This window comes from Narcine bancroftii, chromosome 9 (genome assembly GCF_036971445.1).
Source record: "Narcine bancroftii isolate sNarBan1 chromosome 9, sNarBan1.hap1, whole genome shotgun sequence".
NCBI classification, from domain to species: domain Eukaryota; kingdom Metazoa; phylum Chordata; class Chondrichthyes; order Torpediniformes; family Narcinidae; genus Narcine; species Narcine bancroftii.
In genome coordinates this window covers 81793851-81818805 of record NC_091477.1, presented here as the reverse complement: position 1 = coordinate 81818805, position 24955 = coordinate 81793851, and the positions used below count along the sequence as shown (strand labels likewise).

Here is a 24955-nt window from a genome sequence, read left to right as displayed (position 1 = left end):
TGCAAACTACCCAATAAAAATACTGTTGGATCTAAAACTATTTTAATCTTATACAGGTATTCTAAAAACAACTGAATTTTCTTCCAAAAAGATTGTATATGTATACATGATCAACAGCATGAAAAAATGTTCCAACCATATCACCACATCTAAAACACAAATCTGATTCATTAAAACCATATTTTTTAATTTTTCAGGTGTCAAATATAATTGATGTAAAAAATTGTAATTAATCATTGCATAAAGTGTATTTATAAATCTCGTTACACTATCATAACAGATATCTAACCAATCATCTTCAGAAAAAATAAAACCAATATCCGCTTCCCATTTAATTTTAGACCTATTCCAACCCTTTTCATCCATACCATCCTGTAATATTTGATACATAAATGAAATATAATCCTTCTCTGGTACCTTCATAAGAAAAGTCTCAAATTTAGTCATTTTAGGTAAAATCATATCTCTACCAAACATACATTTCACCAAAGATCGAATTTGATAATAAAGAAATAAAGAATTCTTATCAATACCAAAATCTTCCCTCATCTGATTAAAAGATAAAAACTTACCCTCTTTAAAACAATCTCCCAAATTTTTCACACCTTTAAATCTCCAATGCAATAAACTTTGATTATGTTTTGAAAAAGAAATAAATTGGTTATTATACAACAGAGTCAAAGCTAATCATTTACCCCTAGAGCCTATAATTTTATTTTTTTTTATCCATAACGTTATATTGTTGTAACAAATTTATATTCCACCTAAACAAAAACTGATGTATTTCAAATTCAGAAATACTTGCTATCTCAATTTTAGCCTAACCAGGAGGCCGTACCAAATCCATCAATGAACTAATAAATTTAAGTTGGGCTGTCTCATAATAAATTTGAAAATGTGGTAAACGTAGTCCCCCAACTCATATTTCCAAGTTAATTTATTCAAAGCTACTCTTGAAAATTTACCCCTCCATAAAAACTCCCTAACCATTTTATTCAAACCTCAAAAAAAATGATCAAGTATTTACGAATAGATTGAAACAAATATTCTATACGCGGAAAGATATTCATCTTAATTGTATTTATCCTTCCCATTAAATAAATAGATAAATCTTTCCATTTAATCAAATCAGTTTTAATTTTTTTCATTAATGGAGCATAATTTAATTTATATAAAGACTGATAATTAACATTCAAAATTATACCCAGATATTTAATTTGATCAGTCCACTTCAAATTAATAATATTCTTATAAACTGAATAATCTTCTTCACTTATCGGTAATATTTCACTTTTTTCCCAATTAACTTTATATCCAGAAAGACATCCATATTGTATTAAACATTCCTTCAAATGCAAAAGTGACTGAGCTGGGTTTATTAAATACACCAATACATCTTCAGCAAATAAATTAATTTTATACTCCTCATCTAAAACTTTCATACCTTGTATCTGTGTATTTTGTCTTATCAACTGTGCTAAAGGTTCAATCACTAATGCAAACAAAGCTGGTGATAAAGGACAACCTTGACGAGTTGATCGAGTTAACTTAAAAAATTCAGAAATCAAACCATTCATCAATACTCTAGCTACTGGTTTACTATATAGAGCCCTAATCCAATCAATAAAAGAAGGACCAAACTTAAATTTCTCCAAAACTTTAAACAAAAAATTCCATTCAACTCTATCAAATGCTTTTTCTGCATCTAAGAATATCACCATCGAGTGATCTAAAGATTGTCGAAATCTATTAATCAAACTAATCACGTGCAAAATGTTATCTGAAGCATATCTATTCTTTATAAAACCTGTTTGATCAATATGAATCAACTTTGGTAAAAATTTAGCCAATCTATTTGCTAATATTTTAGCTATTATTTTATAATCTACATTTAGCAATGACATTTGTCTATATGAAGATACTTACAAAGGATCTCTATCTTTTTTAGGAATTACTGTAATTAAAGCATTAGAACAAGACTCAGGTAGTTCATAATGTTATCCAACTTGACTTAATACATCCCCAAACATTGTAGATAAATCAACATAAAAAAATTTATAAAATTCAACCGAAAATCCATCATCACCAGGCGATTTACCGTTTGGCATTTCCAGCATAGCCATTTTAATTTCTGAATCAGTAAATGGTTCTTCTAACTCCTGTATATCTCCATCCTCTAATATCGGTAAATTCAACTGTGATTAAATAAAGATCAATCAATCCAGTTTCCTGATTTCCTTCAGATGTATATAACTTTTTATAAAATGAATAAAATTCATCATTAATCTCATGAGGCTTATGTAATAAAAGAATTCCGTCTAACAGCATTAATAGTCCTCAATATCTGTTCTTTCTTTAATTGTCACGCCAATACCTTATGTGCTTTCTCTCCCCATTCATAATACCGTTGTTTAGTGCTAAATTCACTATTAATCGCACATTCAAATTGATAAGATTGCAAAGTATTATATTTCAATTTCAGCCTAGATAATTCTATTTTCTGATCTTCTGTAGCATCTTTCTGAAATTCCTTTTCTAACTCATCGATCTATTTCTCTAATTCATTACTGATTTAATCGATTCTTTTTTTATTTTAGAAGTATAACTAATTATTTGTTCTCTCAAATAGGCTTTCATAGCATCCCATAATACAAACTTACTTTGAACAGAATTAGAATGTTCTTTCAAAAAAAATTAATTTGTTTTTTTCAAAAAATCAATAAATTCCATATTTTTAACAACATTGTATTAAATCTCCAATGATAAGCTATTTGAATTTTCTCAGAAGTTTCATATGTAAAATATAACAAAAAATTATCTGAAATCACCCTACTTTTATATTCCGCTTTTTGTATTTTCCCTTGTAAATGTGCCGAAACTAAAAGAAGTCAATCCTTGAAAATGATTCATGTCCAGATGAATAAAAGGAAAATTCTTTCTCTGTCAGATTAAGATGTCTACAAATCTCTACTAAATTAAAATCTTTCATCAATGCTTGGTCTTGAATTGCCATCTTGCATTTTTTAACTTTCTTCGGAAATTTATCTAACAAAGGTTCCAAAACACAATTAAAATCACCACCAACTAAAATATTATCATTAGCCTGACCCAAACATAAAAATGCATCTGAAATAAATATTTCATCATCTGCATTTGGGGCATAAATATTAAGTAAAGTCCAAAATTCACTAAAAATCTTACAATTCAATTTAAGAATGCATCCTGCCTTTTCCTCCATTGATTGTAATTCAAAAGATAATTTTTATGTAATCAAAATTGCGACACCTTTAGCTCTAGAATTAAATGAAGAATATACATGCCCAACCCAGTCCCTTTTTAATTTCACACTTTCCTTCACATTCAAATGTGTTTCTTGGAAAAAAGCAATATCAATTTTCATTTTCTTAATATACGTCAAGACTCGCTTACGCTTAATCCGACTATTTAATCCTCGAACATTAAAAGTAGCAAACCTCAACTTTGACATATTTACTATACAGTAAATGTTAGATATCAAATGGTTCAAGATAATTTTCTTCATCAATTGTATTATACTCCACATAAGTTCAATGGACTTGATCCTAATTATTCAAATAAGTGTTTTCGATGTGCGAAAGAAAAAGGGACTTTTTTTGCATTCAGTGTGGTCCTGTGAAAACGTGAAAAGATTTTGGAATGAACTGAGTTTATTATTTGGGCAAATTATGAAGATAAATATACCAAAGGATCCAAGAATATTTGAAAAGGATACAAAATTGAAATTGGACAAATACCAAGAACTTTTTTTTAAGTATTGCAATAACAACTGCAAAGAAATGTAGAGCAAAATCATGGAAAGATGTTAAAGAAGTGTTATTAAGTAGATGGTATGATAAGATGCAAAATTGTATTCTTTGGAAAAAATTACTTGATAAAATTATTTGGAAACCATATATGGATTTTATGGATAATTTTTCATCCATTTTTAAAAACAATTAATGATTGTCTATGCTCATATTATTGTATATTAAATGGTAGGTGTTTCTTTCTTTTCTTTCCTTTTCTTACTTTTGGGTGGGAAGGGGGATGGGAAGAAAAATATAAAAGAACTTTTTTTGTTTCATTGGCCTTGGATATTTGATTAATGTTTTATTCATTTTTTCCCGTAATGATGCAAAGAATTAAATAAAATTTAAAAAAAAAGACTTGGACAAAATTTAGGCATGACCTGTAGGTGGAGAATAATTCCATGCCACACTAATATGATTCACAATTCATTTTATTGTCATAATAATAAAAGTGTCCCATTACATGAAATTTATTTTTGTGTGCTCCAAGGCAGACAGATTTGCCACCGGCAAGAATTGTCTAAGCGCCACTTTCATTTTTTACAGTCAGACTTACAGTCAGAGAAAAAAGAAGCAAACCTCCCCCACCCCCACCAGAGACATCGAGTGTATGTAGATTCACCTTCAGAGCTTGTGCAGCTACCCAGAGTCCAGACCAAACCAATGGCAACCCAAGCTCCAGATCTGAACCCCTGACACGGTCAGGAACTCTTCGGCACCCCATCGCATCCCGGTTCTGACGCCTGGTACCCTTCCAGCCATTTCGAGCCAGTCTCCAACAAACCGCAGCCTAGCGCGAGTCTCCCGGCAGAAGTCTCCAGCAGGCCACAGCCTCCACTGGTTCCCTGCCTAGAATCACTAGCAGCCCGCTACATGCACTGATCCCTCAGCCTCAGAGCCCCTCACTGGTCTGCCACCGTGGTCATCATCCTGTGAGTCATCTCCCCTCTACTTCTCCTTCTCATTCCAGGGTGAGGGGGGGGGGGGGCATCTTTCTGTCCTCTGGTGCCTTGCCCCAGTCCTTTGCTTCCTTGGAGTCTGCAACCTCTCAGAGCTGCATTAAATATAAAAATTACTAGTCCTTGGAACTGATCAAGTTTCTGTGAAATGATTACTGTAGATCACAAATATCTTACTAGGTTTGCCCATTGAATTCATGGACAGCTGTGGATGTCAGGCCAATCCATAGAATAGTATCAGCACATTATTGGAATCAAGATTTATGATCATTCCAGACGATCTTTGCACTATTATGCTCCAGCCTCTTACCTGCCAACACTCCATCTTAATTATTGCCTCAGACTGCCATGACCCTTCAATTCAGTAGCACTGACTCATTTCCCATGGATTAGTGAGACAATGCCATTGACATTTCTGTTGAATGAAGTACTGTGATGGTCAAGGGGGCAGTTTGAGGTTTAATATATAAAAAAAACACAAGAAAGCTGAGGAATTCAGCAAGTCTCGCAAGGTCCATAGGAGGTAAAGATATAATACTTGGGTCTCTGAAAGGCAGTAAACACAAAATTCTATATCTTGAAGTAAAGATGACACAATTTCAGAATTTTGGGGTGATTTCTCATTTAATTTTAAACAATACATATCCATTTAATGCAAAATAAAAAGTGAATGCTAATTTTGAGAATTTACAGTATCACTATATTTTAAATTCTTTTGCAGTTCTCCACAGGCATAGTGCACAAAAAAAACCTGCCATGGGCTCTTTTGATAGCCAACTTTAGAATCTTGAGAGCTATAGTTTGGACATCCATGCTTTAGAGAAAAATGAAAAAAAAATCTTCCATACATTCTGCATCATCTACAAAATGCAATGTTATTATTTCCTTAAGTAGACTCAATGGACAGGACTCTGTGAATGCTTTGGACGACATCAACTTCACAGCTGTCGAGCTAAAGATGGACTCCTGAGCCAGCCAGTCCTCGGAACAATCTGGTTCAGCGTAGTAACAATATTGACAACCACCCGAAAATGTGAAAAGTTGCCATGTCCTGTCCACAAAAATCTAAACAAATCCAACTCAAACATTTAGTTTCTACTCAGATATCAGTGAAGCAATCAAATAAGCCTGAGTAGTTAAACAAAAATCTGCAGCCACTGTGGTTAAAATAAAAAATACAATGCTTGAGAAACACAGCAGGTGAAACTGCACTTTATATAGCAAAGATAAAGAAAACCAACATTTTGGGCTTGAGCCCTTCATTAAGGTATGAATTGGCCATCAGTTGTATGATTGAATGGTGATCTGAATGTCATGTTCTGAGCATTGAAGTTTATAGGGAAAGGGCGGGGGGGGGGAAGAATGGGGTTGATAGAAAAAAATACATCAGCCATGGTTTAAGCAGACTCAATGGGCTGAATGCTGGCCCTGTCTCCTGGACTTATTGAGAGAAGGTAATCTCTAAACTCACTTCATCCTTGACTCTAAATGAATGAGCAAGGTGAGATTGGAATGACTGCAGTCAGAGTGAGGCAAGGGTGGTTTGAGCTATCTCAAGTCATGATGAGAGTTTCATGAAAAAATAATAATCTGCAGTTTTTAGTCACCAGCGACATTACATTATTAAATCTAAATTTAAGGTACCTTTAACCTGCTCTATTAACTCCTTTTTCACTACAACGCAAATCATGAACAGATAATCTGCCTCCAGACATGAGCCAGTGCTTCTCTGTAAATGAAGATGAGGTTACAGGCCAAACTAACCCATTCCTTGACCTTTACCTCCTTTCATAGAAGCATCAATTCCAGGCAAAAGGTTTTTGACAAGAGAGAGTTTAGTGATTTCCTTTCCAAATGATAATGGGTGGAATCATCCCTCTCTGCTACTCCAATATTCACCCAGGGCTGGCAATGGACTAGACTTCTACGTTTTCTATTTTAAGTAGAGGTAGCTAATGTCCAATAATAACAGAAGTTTGAATTAAATTTAAAAAGGGACACATTAATACCAGAGTAGCTTATACTCAAAGAGGAAGAAGTGGGGAGTCAGACAAATTGGCTCTTCTTTGAATACAAATTAGAGCTCTGTGCAAAATGCAATACATTTCTCTGGCCTTATTAAAAGAACAGAAGGCAAAAGGACCTCCTACACACAGCCTCCAGAAACATAATAGGGGTGCCTATTAATGTAATAGCTGAATGGAAAATGTGTGAAGTGATGAAGTTCCTTGTTATATACCACAGGAAGTGGCTGGAAATAGAGATGCGCATCTCTGAACAAGATAAAATGCTGGGGACTTGCTTTTCTGTAGTCCAGTGCACTGACAATTGGCCTTTATGAAGAGAACATCAAAACACCCCACATGAACTGAAAAAAAAAAAGCATCACCAATGCAGGTGGAAATATTTCTGGCCACATAGAAACAGCAAAGTGGATAAAATTGCATTCTTTGATGTGATTTTTTTTTACAAAGAATTTAAAATAAATCTGATAATTAAATTAATTGTATGACACAATCAAATATTACTAATTGGTTAATGTCCCAACCAGGTAAAAATAATATGCATGGAAGGATCAGGGGACTGATGATTGGAGCAAGGAATTTGAAGTAAAAATTTGTTTCTCTCACATTTACCATGGTAAAAGAAAAGTTGTTCTGCTGTCCCAGAATCTTTTATCTCAAGCTGAATCAACACCATACTTCCACACTACAAATAGATTCTACTGATTTTCTTCACTGGATGTGGCCCCCCACCAAGAGTATGTCAGACCTTGGATGCCATTGCTTTCCCCATGAATTAGGGTAATTCTCTGTCAATAATTTACATTAACTTTAAAACTAGCACATGACCTGTTTTTAAGTGATCCAATAATTGATGAAATTAATGAATCTTGAATGGACAAAGATTAAGCACATACTGTCATGATAATGAATATGTATGAGATGTACTGAAAGTCATGTGGTATGAGAGAGAGATAAGAACACAAGCAGGAGAACAAAGGAAATGGGAAAATAAAGCCACTGAGAAGTTTACCTGATAAAACTTGTGTTTAATGTTTTATTAACTTCACATTTCGGGCCACAAATGTGACACATACCTTCCCCACTCCTGGAAAAATCAGGCCAACTCCATGGTATTCCCGTTGTTAATATTCCCCATAATTCTGCAGCTTTATCGGGCCGAGACGTCACTGGTTCCCGCAAAAGAGGACACAATAACCTGACATGGATGGAAGCAAAGGTGTAGCTGGAAGTGGCGGAGTTCCGCTCAGTGCTTTAGTAACGAGTGGCCTCTGCAGAAACCCCACGTCAGGGCCACATGTCCCGTCCCCCCCCCCCCCCCCACCCCCTTCCCCCGTATCAGCAATCAGAATCAATCTTGGTCAGCTTAAATGTCACACAGCAACTCCAGCTCTCAAATCTTCTTCTTCGAGCATCAGCTCAATAGACATTAACTCAGATAACAGTCACTGGATTTTAAAACAAAAGTGAGTAAATATTTACAAGGTGAAGATTTTTTATATAAAAGGCAATTGGAAAATGCGTTTACATTGGAGTAAATTAAATCAATCACGGCTTTTGTGGTAACGGTCATTTTTATTCCTTCCATAGCCAGGAAATAAGAACGTTTGCTGTAACTATTCTCGATTGGGATTAGTAAACAATCAATTATCTGTGTATCGTCATTCTCTTGAACGTAACGAAGTGATGCTTGTATTTAAAACTAGTGACTATTTGCATTCGCGACATTCAACCTGAGCAACATTGAAACTGTGGATTGAATAAGGAACTGTCGGAGGGCGGATACGGGAGGGCTACCCGCACCGATCTGCAAACTGTACAATGCAACAATTTACACGGTAATCCCCTCTTTCTTGGCCCACCTTTCTGGCTGGCAGCAAAGGCGTGATTTTTGCCCTGGAATGGTAAGTGGTCTCCGAACCCGACGGACAGAATTCAGTACGCTAATATTCCTGGAACCCGCAGTAATTAATTGGAGAATTTTGTGGGTCTCCGATCCTCTTCTGCGGGTTGTTTCCCAGCCGGCCTGCCAATATTTAGCAATCTCGAGTCGATTGTAGGCGAAGCTCCTCGAGAAATTGACATTTCAACTCCTGCTCTTGGTTAGAAATGAGCTGGAACTTGGAACGATCTTTATTGCAGGGTAAACCAAGAAAGCCCCACAGTTGGAAGTGTTTCCCCTTTCTGTCTCAATTCACCTTCTTGCCAAGGGAATTCAGTTTAGTTCAGAAAGTGGGTTGGTAAGATGATTTGTGACTTGTTTTAAATTACAGTATTCAGTAATGAAATGTACTTCTTTGCACGGAAAAGACAAAAAACTAAACACATGATGTTTCAGACGATTGCATTCTTGATCGGGAATCTAAAAAGGCAATTTGAATGAGGACAACGTGGATAAATACGCATCCAGATTCACTTCCATACCAGGAGTGAATTGAATGTTCACAGTCTTCAGGCCACGTATTGTCAATGAATCGTGTTCTCAATGGCATTTTCCAAGTGGGACGACTTACTTCAATAGCAGCACAGGTCTGACAACTCCTGCTACCTTTTTTTTTAATCGATTCACTGGCTGGTTCAATCTATGCCTGGTGCAATCTCATGGGAGGTCTTGTATTAGCAATAGTTTATATTGATTTATGGGGGACACTTTTAAAACTTGAGAATTAATAGGAACTACAATTGCTGTTTTCTCTCATTGCATGTTGTTGCTCCATTATTTGAATAATACGCACACTTCGCGGACTTTAAACTTGAGCTGGAGTAAAACAGAATAATTGAAATGAGTCGTTATCCAACCCATCTCCTCCCCTAAAAAAAATACTTCGCTTAAAAGTAGATACCAGTTATTACATGCCGACCGATGAGAAGTGAATGTTGATCATTCTGGGTAGATAAAATACATCAGTAATTGCACTCAGCAGACAACTGATTCACCCGATTGGACTCATAAATCTGCCCTCTTGAATGTGACAGAAATCGATTGAATCAACAGACGACATATTAGATAAATCTCCTGCAAATATTTATTACGTACTCTAGTGATATCGCGAGTATTCTTCTGAAGACAACGTAATTAGATTGAATCACAGTATTCAAAGTGCAATATTTTTGCAGTCATTAATTTTACAGACGGCCTTTTAATTTTGCATTCAAGAAATTAATACTGGTTGCATTATATATATATATATATATATATCTAAATATCTAAATGTGAATAGATTTCTACTTGTACTAGGAATGGTTCCGCTCAAAATTGGAAGTGACTCATTTGAAGTAACCTCGACCACAGACTTCACCAAATACCTTACCTCTGCTTTAATGATTCTCTGTTACGGATTCGTTCCCCGAGAATCGAAGAGCCGAGAATCCGTGCACCAGATAGCGACAAAGTGTAGCAACAGATGGATTGTTTGCCCAAATCAAGACTATGCTGTCAAATAGTTCCATTGGATCAGAGTGCATAGATGCAGCGAAGGGAGAGACTCGCCTTTGGTTTTGTGCAAACAGTAAAGCGGCATCTGGAAATTGTGAGGGAAAATTGGCGTCCTGCCCTCGATGGAACGCTTTTTGAACGATATAAAGTTGCTATATTTGTACAGGAAAGATGGACAAAACTCGCACTAAAAATAATTTCAAATCAATTAGCCTTCTTTAAAAGTGACCGTGACGTTCCCTTGTCCCTTCTCAAACTGTTTTAAACCTCGATGAAACCGTATATTAACATTTGCTGCCCAACGATGCTTCACAGACCGAAAATAGAAAAAAAACAACCCTCCAATAGATTCTCAACGAATGGCAGCGTAGTTACTCAATAGTTTTATCTTGTTCTACAGGTTAATTTCTGTTTGGGTTTACAAGGAATAAACAAACAAGTATTCCTTCTGAAATGATTCGACCTTCAATGCGAAAATGTTTACAGTGGTCTTAGGTAAAGTGCTCGTTTAATCTTCAACCTAATTGTTGTTCAGAGTATTTTAAAATTCTGCAAGCTAATGCGAATACGTCTGTGTCCTGTTCCAGTGCTTCATTTTCTTACAATCCGTGGCACAGAAATCTCAGCCCAATCCGATACAGTCATTGATGCCTCCGTTGGACAAGATGTTCACTTCCGCGTCGATATTCCATGTACAGATTGTAATGAAGTAACATTTGAGATACTCTCCTCGATTGATGCTATCCTGGCTTCATGGGCAATGGACAAACTCATGCAGCAACACCCGCTGTACGAAGGCAGACTACATTGGAGAAGGAATGGGTCTGTGGTCCTGTCCAACGTGCAGGTTAATGACAGTCACAGATACAGAATCTCAATCTACTCCATCAGCACAGATGCAAAGGAAACGTACTTCTATTTGCATGTGTTTGGTAGGTAACTGATGGGGACGAGGCGCTGCTGGGAGGATTGTGGGAAAATTAGGAGGATCGGGAATCCGGGAGAAGCTTGGAGCGGGATGGTGAGGACTAAGGAAGGGCTAGCGTGCAGCGTTAGGCTGCGGGACCAGCTGCTGAGACCGGGTGGAGAGAGCGGTCGGACCCGGGTTAAGGGCGGGGACTGTTGGAATCCTGTTGAACTGTGGGGAAGGGACCTGCAGGAGTGGAGGACTAAAGCGAGCGGGGAATGAGGGGACGGAGAGAGAGAGAGAGAGTAGAGAAGAGGGAAGTAGAATGAGGGAGGGAGGAGGGGATAGAGAGTGTTGAGAGAGAGAGAGGTGTTGGTGGAGGAACGGGTGAAGGAATGTGGAGTGGTGAGTGCCGCCTGAGAAGAATACACTTCGAGAAGATTGTAGGCGCAGTGATGGGGACACATGATAGGGAGGAGAACAGAGCTTGAGCAAGGAAGTTGAATTAGAGAGGAGGGTAGATTAGGGAAAGCTGAGGTCACGACTCCTTTCCAGGCTGTTCCTTGGGTCGAATGTGAGTATCTGGTGGTGTGGCAGATGCATATGTGTGATTCTGTTAAGGTGCTGGAGTGAAGACCAGGTCCAAGGACACTGGATTCTGGGTCTAGGCCATGCAACATGGATCAACGCATTCAACATAGGGCACACGCAAACACCAACTCACACTTCCCACAAGTGGAGAGATTCCATCCACTCACACAGAGAGATAGCTCTTACACTACCCTCTTCTCACCTCCTGCCCTTAGCTTTCACCCTTTACTCTCTTTCCCTTATTTCTATCACTTTCCCTCTGACATTTGTCATTAACCACCACCTTTCCTCCCTTAGTTTTACCTTGTAATCATCTCCCATCTCCTTTGTTCCTCCACCATCTCCAACCCCATTCCCAAACAGGTTCCCTTACCCAAACACCCTCTGCCCAGTCCCCTCACCCTCACTGCAGCCAGCTCCTCTAAGCTCCTCATCGCTGTCACTCACTCCATCTCTTTGTTCTCAACTTCACTCTGCCAACCCGCTCTCCTCTGCTTTGCCTCCTTCCACCCCACTTCTTACTCTACTACCTCGCCCATCCCAGGGTCTCCACATCAGCTCACTCCATCCACTACACAGCAGATCAGGCTATCAATATTCGCTGCTGCTTGTCATCCTAACCTCCAGTTCATTGGAACTAAACTTCCAGTCTGATCATATCCGGGGCATCACCCGTGAGCTGTACAGGGAAGAACTGCTCTCTTCACAATGAAACTGCCCAATGTAAAAAGCTGCTCACAACAATCTGTTCAGTCTAACACCATGGTGAATCCATCACTGTCCACATCATCCAGCAATAAAGCTTGTAGAAAGCAAGCAAATCAACTATTCAGATAAAGATTCTTCACAAAAGTAGGAGCATAAGGAATTGACCGCACAACCACTATTTGTTGTTGATCCTCCATAACATTGCCCCATTTTTATGACAACAACCAGGCACTAAAGCAAATGAGACTTGACATTTGTAAAATTAGTTTATTAGAGACTGAATTTGGCCCATCATTAAGCACTCAGGAAGTCTTGCGCGAATGAAGTTTATTATCATCATAGCTTTAGAATGAGGATGTTGGATTTCAAAAGCTGTAGTTCGTGTTAGTCATTGATTCCAAGTTGGTTGCATCCATAAGAGTCTGCAACGTTTTACCAGGAGGAGCACTCTAACATTTCCAGATGACATTAAGGTCAACTTAATTTCTTTTAAATTACTCTCTTCTGTTTTCCCTATTCATCTGTCTCTATTCATCCAGCTTCCTACCCCCGTCCCTCTCCACTTCTCAGGTGTTTCATCCTCTACCCTCCCACCTATATCCACCTTTGGCCTCTTTCCTGTAACCTCTGCTCTTCCCCTGCCCCTTTCTCCCTTCCCCATATTTTTATTGAGGATCCTGGCCATTTTTGCTTTTACCTGAATAAGAGTCCAGGCCCAACACATGGAGGAGCCTATACTTCCAATGGATGCTATGTGACCTGTTGAGTTTTTCCAGCATATATATTTTATTTGTACTCAACCCAAGCATCTGCAGACTTTCTTGCTTAAATTGTATCTAGCATGTTGTAGTAAGCCATAACATAATATCAATCAGTAGGAAACAGGCAGAGCAATAGCAGGTGGAATTTCATCTCCAAGTGGAAAATTATACATTTTGGAAGGTTAAATAAGAGTGGGTCGATCTCTGTAAATGGTAGGGTTTAGAAAATGTTGATGAGCAAAGGGACCTTGGCATGCAAATCTATAGATCCCTGAAAGTGATAAGAAGAGGTGTAAAAGCCACATAAGATGCTTGTCTTCATCAACCATAGCAAAGAATACAGGGACTGTGGAATCAATTTTATAAAACGTTGGTTGCAAACAATGGTGTGCAGTATTGACCACCTGAAGTGCCAGTTGATGAAGTAGACAAAGACAATGTGGTCAAACAATAATCATGGCTTTTATTAGCAGAAACTTATGGTACAATAATGAAAGACAATAGGTGCATACACAGTTATACCCAAGGGGAGTGTCCTTAACAGTAGAGATAATGCACAGCCAATGTTAGTACAGTAAGGCTCACCAGAGGGGAGACAGGCAGCTTGGCAGACATTCACCACAGTCTCCCCCTGGCAGAAGAAAGGTTAAAATCAAAAAGACAGCTGTAGGAAAGACTGAAGCAAGCGATACATGGATACCATGTTTGGCATTGAGAATACTCTAACAGCCAAAATACGGCAGTATCTAGGAAGCAATCGAAATATAATTAGTTGTTTTATGAATATGTCAGCTTATCGTGTTGTTTATGAATTCTGGTGCTTCTTCTCAAAACAGGTGGCTCTTTTGCAACCTTGGGAACTTCCAACCGGCCTCAGACTTCTGGACCCGCTCCAGAATCACCAGGGTGAGGCAGTGGAGCCTCAGCATGGCCATCTAAAAGCTTACTAGGGGTCACAGGCTGAGGGGGGGGGGGGGTGAGCCCAATCTCTCAGGCTCATTCTGAGTAGGGGTGTGAGGAAGGGGCGAACCAGGCAAGGCCAAATCTCTTAGGGGGAACAGTGTCAGTACTCCCATCTGGGAGTTGGGGTTGGTATGCAGTAGCTGAAATGGTTGGACTAGGAGGTCTGTTTTACACACCCGAGCATGGTTCTTCAGCAGCTCTGTCCAGGCTCAGATAAACAGGCTGGCCAGTCCATCACAGTTCCTGATTTCCTTGGAAAGGCAGACATTCGTTCATGAGGTGTTTGATTTGTTGCAGGACACAATAATGACCGAATAGAATGTAATGGCTCAGACAGCATCTCCTGCCACCGGGTAGCAGGGTAACCATGTGTTTTTAAAGCAAGATTAAGTCTTCCAGACTGTAACATTAGCACTTTCGACCTGCCCATTGCCCTGCGGGTTGTAGCTCGTGATACGGCTGGTGGCAATCCCCTTCCGTAGCAGGGCTCGCCGGAGTTCAGTGCTCATGAATGCTAAGCCCCTATCAGTATGAATATAATTGGGAAAACCGAAAATTCTGTCAAGTGACTTAATGACAGACAGTGACTAGACGTCAGGGCAGGGTATCACAAAGGGAAACCTGGAATATTTATCAATTACAGTAAGGAAATAATACATTTTTGTTGTTGGAGGATTATCTTAAAATCTAAGCTAATCCTCTCAAAAGGTCATGTTGGCTTGATGAGAGTGGCCTCCGGAGCTTTGAAGTATTACAGTTTGCATTCTGCGCAAATGGGACAGCTTTTAGTCAGTTTCCTGATTTCTTCCAGAGAGTAAGGAAGTTGTTAGCCCTTATGTAGTGGAAGAACCTCATGACTCCTGGGTGGAACAGTTTGCTATGGATTTCTTTTAGCCCCTCCAGCTGAGCACCAGTAGCAGATCGTGACAATGTGTCAGAGGGATCATTTAACCTGCCCGGTCTTTACTGGATCTCATAATTATAAGTTAAGAGTTCTATTCACCAGCGTGCCATATTATTGTTCTTGATTTTACTTTTATATTTAGTACTGAACATGTAGGCTACAGATTTCTGATCAGTGACAAGAGTACATTTTCTGCCAGCTAGAAAGTGTCTCCAGTAGCGAATAGCTTCAATAATAGCCTGGGCTTCTTTTTCAATGGCAGGATGTTTAAGTTCAGGTCTGCGTAACGTGCGGGAGAAGAATGCCACAGGTCTGCCTTTTTGATTAAGGGTTTCTGCCAAAGCACAATCTGAGGCATCAGTTTCCACTTGGAATGGAACTTCCTTGTCAATGGACGAGAGTGCAGCTTTGGCAATATCTGCTTTAATTTTCTCAAAAGCCTTCAAGGCCATTGGAGAGAAAGGAAAAGATTTAGTGTCGAACAGAGGCGTGCCTTGATGGCATAGTCCCGAACCCATTTGCAGTAGTAGGAAAAGAATCCCATACACCTTTTAAAGGCTAACAGTAGAGATAATGCACAGCCAACATTAGTACAGCAAGGCTCGCCAGAGGGGAGACAGGCAACTTGGCAGACATTCAACACACCACCACACCATCAGGAGGATGAGATTGTGCTGGAGAGGATGTAGCAGGGATTCACCAGAGTGTTGCAATATTAAAAAGACATTGGATAGGGTTGTTTATTTTTCCTGGAATGGGGGAGACTCTGATATGACCTAATAGAAGTGTATTATATTACGGGAAAAGTAGGTAGGGTAGATGGTTTTTTTTTTCAGTGGTGGAGATGTCCAAAAGAGGAGAGCATAGTTAATATCGTGAAGTGTAGAAGGTTAGAGGAGAACTAAGGGACAGGGATTTTTTTAGCCCCCACAAAGAACGGTTGGAATCTGGAACACACTGCCTGAGGAGGTGATGGAAGTGGTTTATTTCATTACACTTACAAAGCGTCTGGGCAAGCACTTAAATTGTTGAGGTATAAAAGGCAATGTGGTAATGTGACAGATTATGTTGTGTTTGTATTGTATATAGATATATTTTTGGGACATAAATTGGGGAATTTTTTTGGTGTAGTTCACATACAAACACTTTAAAACAGATCTTATTTAAAATATTGGAGCTCTGCTCATGCTAGACAGACCGGCACCAAGAGCCTTTGCAAAAGCTTTGGAGTGTGCCCAAGAGATGTCACTAATGGATTGTCATTTACAAAAAACAACAGATAAAAGTACTCTCTGAGTGGCAGGCTGCCTGGTGTGGAACTTGCTGTTCTAAGAAGGTAATGTGGTTTTGCAAGCAGAGTGAGTCAAACAGGCTTTTTCTCAGAGAAAGAGAGAGATCAGTTCTGCAGTTTGACAGTCAGCAGTAACAGCTAGGACTGGAACAGGACAAGCTGTGGAAAACCCCATTTGGAAGATGCGTTGTGAGTTCTTAATTCAGCCTGGTCAAAGCCCTTGTGGTCCATACAAGAGGAGAGGACTGACTGCATAATATTTCACTTGAAATAAGAGAAACGAAAAGGAAATCTGTGGTGACCTGAAAGAAAGAGGTTATGATCTGGAAAACCCTGATGGGGCAGGCTTCTTCGGCAAGACACTGAAATGGCTGATTAAAAGGAATCAGTTGTGGGTGTCCAATGAACAACAAATCTCTCTCTGAAAATTGACAAGAACCTTCCTGAGTGGTAACCATTTACCTTTCAAGCACCAAACCCTGGAGAACTTCATAAATGTTAAATTCTGTGCACAGTATAGGGGTGGAGAGAAGGCACGTGGAAATGCTTCATACCCTCTCGACAGAAGGTGCCTGCAGCTCCACACTAACTGACAATACATCCGCCAAGCTCCTAAACATTCATTCAGAGGTATCCATAAATTGGGGGCTGTTAACCCAGGGAGGACATGTACAGGTAGTTTCAGTATTACTATAACCACATATATTGGGCTGGCAGAGATTCTGCATCTTAAATATTAATTTATTTTCAATCAAGCTACTGAACAATAGAATTCAGAAATAATATTAAATCTTAAAATCCTGACTATCTCAGAACTGGTTTTAAACTCCGAGATATCAAAAAGAGTCAGGGATTGAATATTTTTCAAGATTATTTTATTGTCATGTAATAAAGAGAGGTGTAATATTACATGAAATTGCCTTTAATCTGCCTTAAGGCAAACAAAGATTTGCTATCATCAGAAATTGCCTGGCACACCTTACAGTCAAAAAGAGAAGCAAGAGAGAGGTCCCCCAGTCGCTGTGTCTGTGGATTTGCCTCTAGCACTCCCACTGCCTCAGCAGCCACACAGACTTCACTCCAAACCATATGCAAATCAAGCTCCAGATTCTGACATGTCCAGGAAGACTTCAGTGCCTTTGGCACCCTAACATGTCCCAGTTCAATACCTGGTACCTCTTCAGCCAGTTTCCAGGCAATCCGCAGCCTGAAGGATTCCTTGCCTCGAGTCATCTGCTTATTGTTCTTGAATATTTTTATTGAGTTTAACATATAAACTTATATCCACAAAATTTAAGGAAAACTCATAACAAGTTATCTCATATACATACAAGTACAAAAAATGGATGAAAATACATTAGACAGTTTCTTAATACACACGAGAAACAAGTTATTGAATTACTCTATGATAACCATGTTGAAATGCATATTTGCCAAATTAATTCAAATAAAAATTGATAAAAACAGAAAAAAACTAAATCTAATCTACCTCCTCCCTCGAACCTTTGTAAAAGGAAAGGGAAATTGTGAATTGGATAGCGACCTGCTTATAGTTTAAAATCATCGCCAATTCAATGCTGAAACCACCTACAAAGTCTGCAACATTGCTCGCAGAGGTAGACCTCGGGCAGTGTCTAATTTAACTCTGTATAGGGGGCTGCAGTGCTGTCAGTTTTACAGAGACATGGTGGTGCACAGAAATGCTAGTCATATTCCCTCTGACATCAGAGGTTCCTGCATATTCCTGTTAAATTAATTTATTTCTAACCAACTGTAACATGGGTGAAAATTGGATCACGATAAACTGCAACATTCTTATAACTACACTTTCTATTTTAGAACCAGTTTCAAAGCCTGTGATAACAAAAACTGGGAACTGCTTGTCTCCAAATATTACACTGATCTGTTCTGTCTCCACTGGAACAAATGTTACATTCTGTTGGGAAATTCATTCATTGACAAGGGATATCAACAGAACCTGCCATGGCCCAGAACTAGTAATAAACCATGTGAATGAAGTGGAACAATACACATGCCGGTGCATAGCCACAAATAGAATCAGTAATGCAAGCAGTGAAAAAAAAGAGCTGTGTCATAAGTCAGATGGATTTCTTGGTAAGTATAAAGTCTATTCATTCTGCAGCATTTGACTCTTTCATTACATTCCCACGAAAAATAGAAATACATCCAAAGTGCGGATCTATATTGGCTTCATTACTTATGAGCCCTAGCTTTGTAAAATTCATCCATTTCTTTAATCCTTTTATTTTTTACAATGCAGATTTAGTTTAATTTGGCATCATGTTAAGCATGGTATGCTGGAGAGTCAATTCCTGTTCAATTTTCTAATAAAAAAGGTCTAAACAACTTGCATCAAAGGAGCCACGTTAGTCCAAATATCTCATATGTACAGTATTTTCCTTTAGCCCTCCAACTTATTTGCTGTTACATGCTCATCAATTCCTCTTTGATTCTTTTGCCATTTGCCAACACGGTTTAGGTGTGGCAAAATCAGAGTACCCAGCAAAAATTCACCGACACTGTCTGCCAAAGCCATCTCAAAACCTCTTTTAACTCTCATTTCCCTCTTCACTATGCTCCTTCATTCCTTATACTCATACAGGAATTCCTGCAACTTGTCTGCTAGTATCTGATATACACCTCCTTATTCTTTCTGATCTATACTTCTCTATCTCTTGTTAACCATGGTTCCTTTACCTTGTCATTATTGCCCTTTATCCATTTGGGCACATGTTCATTCTGAGCCTTCCTTTTCACCCTTAAACACCTTCCATTTGGTAGTCATGCTCTGACTGTTTAATATTCAACTATTGCTAATTCCTGCCTTATCATGTCAAAATTGGTCCTGCCCTGATTTAGGATTCTAATTTGAGAACCAAGGTAATCCTTTTCCATAACTATTGGAATTATGGTCAATTCTCCAAAAGTATTCCTTTACTGATACCTCAAATCTTAGTACATTTCCAAGTAGAAACTAGAGAGTCCAATGTTGCTCCTTCCCTAGTGGACCTATCCACTGCAGAAAATTCATCAAAGTTCTTCCCATCTAATTCCCTAACACTATGACAGTTCCAGTCAATAGCAGGCAAGTTGATTCACCTTCAATAACAGCTTTGCTATTTTTACAGAGATCACCAATTTCTATATATATTTGTTTCTCTAGTTTCCAGTGGTTTGGTGGTCCCTAGTAGATATCTATCACAGTATCTACTGCAGTTCCTGATTTCCACCCATTCTACTTCCCAGGCAATATCCTCTCCAAAGACTACTGTGATAGCTTCAATGAATAATATTGTAACCCACTCCTACTCTCCCCCTCCACCCAACGCTCTTCCTACTTTGCCTATTGCAACTCTAACTACTGTACCCTTAAACATTCAACTGCCATTGTGGTCCCCCTTCAACCACATCTCTACTGTGGCTAAGATATCCCATTGTCTGTACCTATCCACACTCTGCTCCCTTAGCAGGCTTCTTTCGTTAACCTGTCTTACCTCAATGCTGGTTCCTCCACCATCCCACTCCATATTAAAGCACTTCCTTTGCCTTCTTCAATGTAACTTACCTTTAAAATTCTTCTGTTTTGAAGAAAGATCGAATAGTGATAGGACTGTTTCACATTCCATAGATTTTCCTGACCTGCTGTGTTTCCAATTTTATATCTATTAATTTTAAATTCCTTGCTGATGAGCCAGGATACTGTCCACCAAAATATTAATGCCTTCAGGTCCCAACTGTGCTGTTAGAGAGTAGTTGTGGATGGAAAGTATTTGCCTGAAAGTCAGTGACTAGTGGAGTTGCGCAGAGATCTGTTCTGGGAACCCTGCCCTTTGTGATTTGTATAAGTCACACATGTCAAACTCAGGCCCGCGGGCCAAATTTGGCTGTGATATAATTATATTTGGCCCGCAAGATCATATCAAATATGTATTAGAGCTGGCCCGCTGGCCGCCGCGCCACTATAGCGCATGCACAGCTAATACTACAAATCCCAGAATGCTTTGCAAATGCGTTGGCGCCGGCCCGTCAGCCCGCTAATCGCCCCCACCTCCTCACTTTACTTTCATTAGCATCTGCGACCTGTCGCCCAACTCACACGTAATAAACCCCTTACGAAAAATGGCCAAACGAAAGACAGAAAACAGGACCTTTCAAGACAGGTGAGAGGCAAACTCTGACCCCAGAGTTTGATGAACTTGCATCTAAGAAGAGATGCCAAGTATCTGGTTTAGACCCAGGTGCATCAGAGTAAATCACAGTGTAGCAAGTGGATTAATATTTTCTTTGGTTAACTTTGGACTGTTCATAGTTGAAAGATTGGATTTTCATTGAAGCAAGTTGTTATTTTTTTGACTTGTTGGCTTGTGAAAAAAAATACATTTAAAAGGAACTTAAAGGCTATAGAGAAATATTATTTATTGAATATTTTATTTCTCATTTGTTAATGCTTCTTCTGGAAAGAGTTTAACCAAAACTATTATTAAACATTTATTTTAATAAGAAAAAGTTTAGCATTACATATGTTGAAAGAAGAGAAAACATGCAGATGTTGTTAAAAATTTTCAATAAATATTTAGTTTGGCCCACGACTTAGTCGAAGTTTTTAATTTTGGCCCTCTGTGAATTTGAGTTTGACACCCCTGGTATAAATGATCTGAGCAAAGAAGTAGAGGGAAGGGTCAGTAAGTTTGCAGGTGATACAAAGGTTGGAGGTGTTGTGGATAGTGTTGAAGGCTGTCGGAGCTTACAACCTGATGCAGAGTTGGGCAGAAAAGTGTGAAGAGATGCATTTTGGTAGATCAGACTTAAAGGTAGAGCACATAGTTAATGGCAGGATACTTTGTGCAAGAACAGAGGAAGCTTGGGGGAGGGGGGAATAGAGAGTCTGAATCCATCGATCTCTTACCACTCAGATTGATAGGATAGTTATGAAGGCCTATGGTATGCTGGGATTCATTACTCAGGGGATTGAGTTTGGCAGTCATGAGGCAATGTTGTAGGTCTATAAATCTCTTGTGAGACCACATTTGGAGTATTGTGTTCAGTTCTGGTCATCTCATTAAAAGAAAGATGTGGAAGCAATGGAGAGGGTCCAGAGGAGATTTATGAGGATGTTGCCTGGATTGGAGGATATGTCTTCTGAGGCAAAGTTAGCAAAACAAGGGCTTTTCTCTTTGGAGTGAAGAAAGATGAGAGGTGGTTTAATACGGGTCTAAAAGAATATGAGAAGCATAAATAAGGTAGACAGTCAGTTCCTTTTTTCCTAGGGAAAGAAAAATACAGGGTTATGAGGTAGAGAGGGTTTTCTAGGTAGATTTATTAAACAATTAAAATTATTTTATAATTTACATAACAGTAGATCAGTGGTTGACTGTGCCAGTTTTCAGCATGATGAATAGAAATACATAGTATTTTTTTTTGTGCTACTTGATGCTGTTTCGTGAAAAAGAGTACTCTCAATTGGAGATCTTACACAAGCTTAAAGTCTACATTCTCTGCGGAAACCACATCATCATACAACACAAAAACCCCACACCCACTTCCACACCAACACCATTGGGCCAAGCCTCAAACCAAACTGATGTATTTCACAAGCACTCCTAGATACACCTGGCACATTCAGTAGGATTAATGTAGCATATGCCATCTTTTGCTCCTGTGTGTTTTCAAAGCCCCGGTGATGCCATCCTTTTGATAACTGAGGAGACATTACTATTGAGCTCCAGGCTGGATATGAAAACCTAGGGCAACTGTGGTCCTCCTCAAATAATTTATTGAAATGTTATTACTTTGAGCTCACAGTCTACTTACCAAGGGGGCAACATGATACCCAAAAGCATATGACCAATTCTCTGCAACTATCTTTCATCTAATTGCCTCAGTCAATGTCCAATATCAACGTTGTCCTTGAACAACCTCTCCCTTCGGATGCTGACGACTTTCCCCAACTCATGATCCGAGCCCTCTCTCTGATTCTTCAATCTCCCTCTTCTTTTATCGAACACAACCCTCCACCAAAATGCACACTGATATCCAGCAGCCCATCCTGTCTGGGTTCCTTATTATGGCACTGACTGATAATCCAACACACCTTCCAACATTAGGCCATTCTCCCCAATGTTTCCGCAGACCCGAACACAGACTCACTTTTTTTTAAAAATCATGATTTCTTGTTTACTATATAGTTCCAAACATTGATCAACTCTGGACAACTCTCCTACCTTAAGCATCAGAATGTTATGGAATCTCTGATTTGCTGACCATTCTTCACTCAGGTTTTAACACATAGTTCAGGAGTGAAGCATGGTATCATCTCTAGCTGGACAGTTTTTTTTGCAATGTACTGACCTTTGTTATGATGTTAAATATCAAATGGACATTAAGCATCCCTTGCTATTGTTTGATAAAGAAAAGGGTGTTATCCCAGTGCTCTGCAGAACATGTACCACCTCAGACAATATTACCATTACAGATTATAGAAGGAACCGCAGTGTTTCTATTTGTGCAAATTTAAAATGTACAAATTTATTCCAGTTACATACTCTAATACTATTGAACACAATAGTTGGTTTGAAAACTTTTGGGGAATTGTAAGGATATTATTGGTAATAGATGAAAGCAAGTTCTTTCTCATTAGATTATTTGGATTCCTTGAATATTTGTTTGCTTGGTATATGTTTTGTATTTTTAAATCAGCATTGGAACAATGATGTTCATTACTTTCAGCTTGTGGTTTTTGATATGGAAAGACTGATCAGGCACCAGCTTCTCCTCAGCAATTCAGCTAAATCCAGTCTTAATTTAAAACATTCAAATCCCAAAGTTTGGTAAAAAAGACACAAAATGGATTTATATAGGATTAATATTAAAAGTTTACAGCGATTCTGAATTTCTGAAGCCCATCTTGAGTCCACTATTTTGGAAGGAAAGCAGTAAAATCTAGGATTGTAGGAACATCAGCCAGTCGCTGATACCATTTCTATGAGATGTAATGCTATCACATTTATCGGAATGTAGTTTTGTAATCAAGCACGGTATTCACTCAAACGTGACCAAGCACAATCATAGAGTGTGATTTGCCTGTGAATATGATAAAGTCTTGTGTAAAATGAACCTTTTTCCTCTAGATTTCAAAAATGTTGGCTTTTAAGTCGAAGTTTAAAAGACATGAAAGATTCCAAGAATTTTTTTCTGAAAACTAGAAATTCTAGGTTCAATTTCTTTCCAACAACTATCGGACACTTGAATCTCCCCTTGGTACACTAATCGTCGACTTGTCCAACACACAAAAGCACTATTTTAAGTCACTAGGATTACTTTGAATATTTATGATCTATCTATATATTTAGAATCATAGAGTATTACAGCATAGAAACAGGTCCTTTTAATCTGTGCCAAACTATATTTCTGTCTAATCCCATTGACCTGCACCCAGTCCATTGCCCTCCATTCCCCTCCCATCCATGTACCTGTCCAAATTTTTCTTAAATGTTAAAATTGAGCCTACATTCACCACTTCATCTGGCAGCTCGTTCCACATTCCCATCACTCTGAATGTGAAGAAGTTTTCCCCTAAACCTTTCAGCCTTAACTTAGGTCCTCTGCTTTGTATCTCACCTACCCTCAGTGGAAAAAGCCTACCCACGTTTACTCTGTCATCATCTGGCTCCCAAAAAAATGTCACATGAGTAAAATAACGTCTCTGCTCTGTTCCAACTGATCACTCTCCGGAACTCTGTACTCTGTTTTTGTGCACAGATCTATGCATGTTTTGACTTGCTGGACTGCATGCAAATGAACATTCTCATTGTACCTCAGTTGACATTATAATAAACTTAAGAGCAGTCCATCCCAAGCCAATTATCAGAGCCCTGGTCTCGGCCACTTCACTCAGGACCCTAGCTTGTCCATCTCCACTGGTGTCAATTCAAGTCTATTGTCATCTGATTGTACAAGTACAAACCAATGAAACAGTGTTCACTGGTCCTCAGTGCAAAACACGCAGACACACACTCATAACACACATACAGACAAATAATATACATATGCAGGACAAGTATTCATATAAACAAATAAATATTGTTTCATAAATATGAGTCTCAGATGGACAGTGTGAGAGGTTCCTTTAGTCATTCAGCATTCTCACTGCCCACGGGAGAAAACTGCTCCTCAGCCTGGTGGTACTGGCTCTGATATTCCCATATCTCTTTGTCAACAGGAGCAACTGAAGGATGTTGTTTCAGCATGTCCTCTTCAGACAACAATCCCAGTAGTGGCAGGGGTTGTGGTGTTGGGGGGGAGAAAGACAACAGCGATCCTCTCTGCCACTCTTATGGTCCTCTGCATTAACCTCTGGTTCATTTCTCATGAGTGCCTTTTCAGAACAACACTGTGTACCTCTTAGGAGGCACTCACTCACTGCACTGCTGTGGGTAACTAAGGTTTTGCTACAATGCATCTCAGGATGTCACAGTGCCGGAGTAACACCATTTGTCCTATAGGCCCATGCAATCACACTCACTCAACTAGCCCCCCGTTTCCTGTTCCTGGCTATGCTTCCATA

At 38.9% G+C, this 24955-nt stretch overlaps 1 protein-coding gene across 19 annotated transcripts in view; it reads left to right on the top strand.

Moving 5' to 3' along the window:
* The window catches only part of LOC138742337 (hepatic and glial cell adhesion molecule-like), a 59107-nt gene that overhangs the window by 22483 nt on the left and 11669 nt on the right, over nucleotides 1-24955 (top strand). For 13 of the 19 annotated variants that reach the window (XR_011344072.1, XR_011344070.1, XR_011344071.1 and 10 more), the window contains 4 exons: nucleotides 8517-8648; nucleotides 10647-10741; nucleotides 10834-11178; nucleotides 18211-18486. Coding sequence is in view for 3 of the 19 variants with exons in the window: in XM_069896625.1 (XP_069752726.1) it covers nucleotides 10723-10741; nucleotides 10834-11178; nucleotides 18211-18486 (640 nt within the window). In the remaining 16 variants the exon portion in view is untranslated. Of the gene's footprint in view, nucleotides 1-8179; nucleotides 8277-8516; nucleotides 8715-9148; nucleotides 9340-10646; nucleotides 10742-10833; nucleotides 11179-18210; nucleotides 18487-24955 lie in introns of those variants that run through there. The other 6 variants (XR_011344075.1, XR_011344074.1, XR_011344069.1 and 3 more) reach the window with 4 other exon arrangements.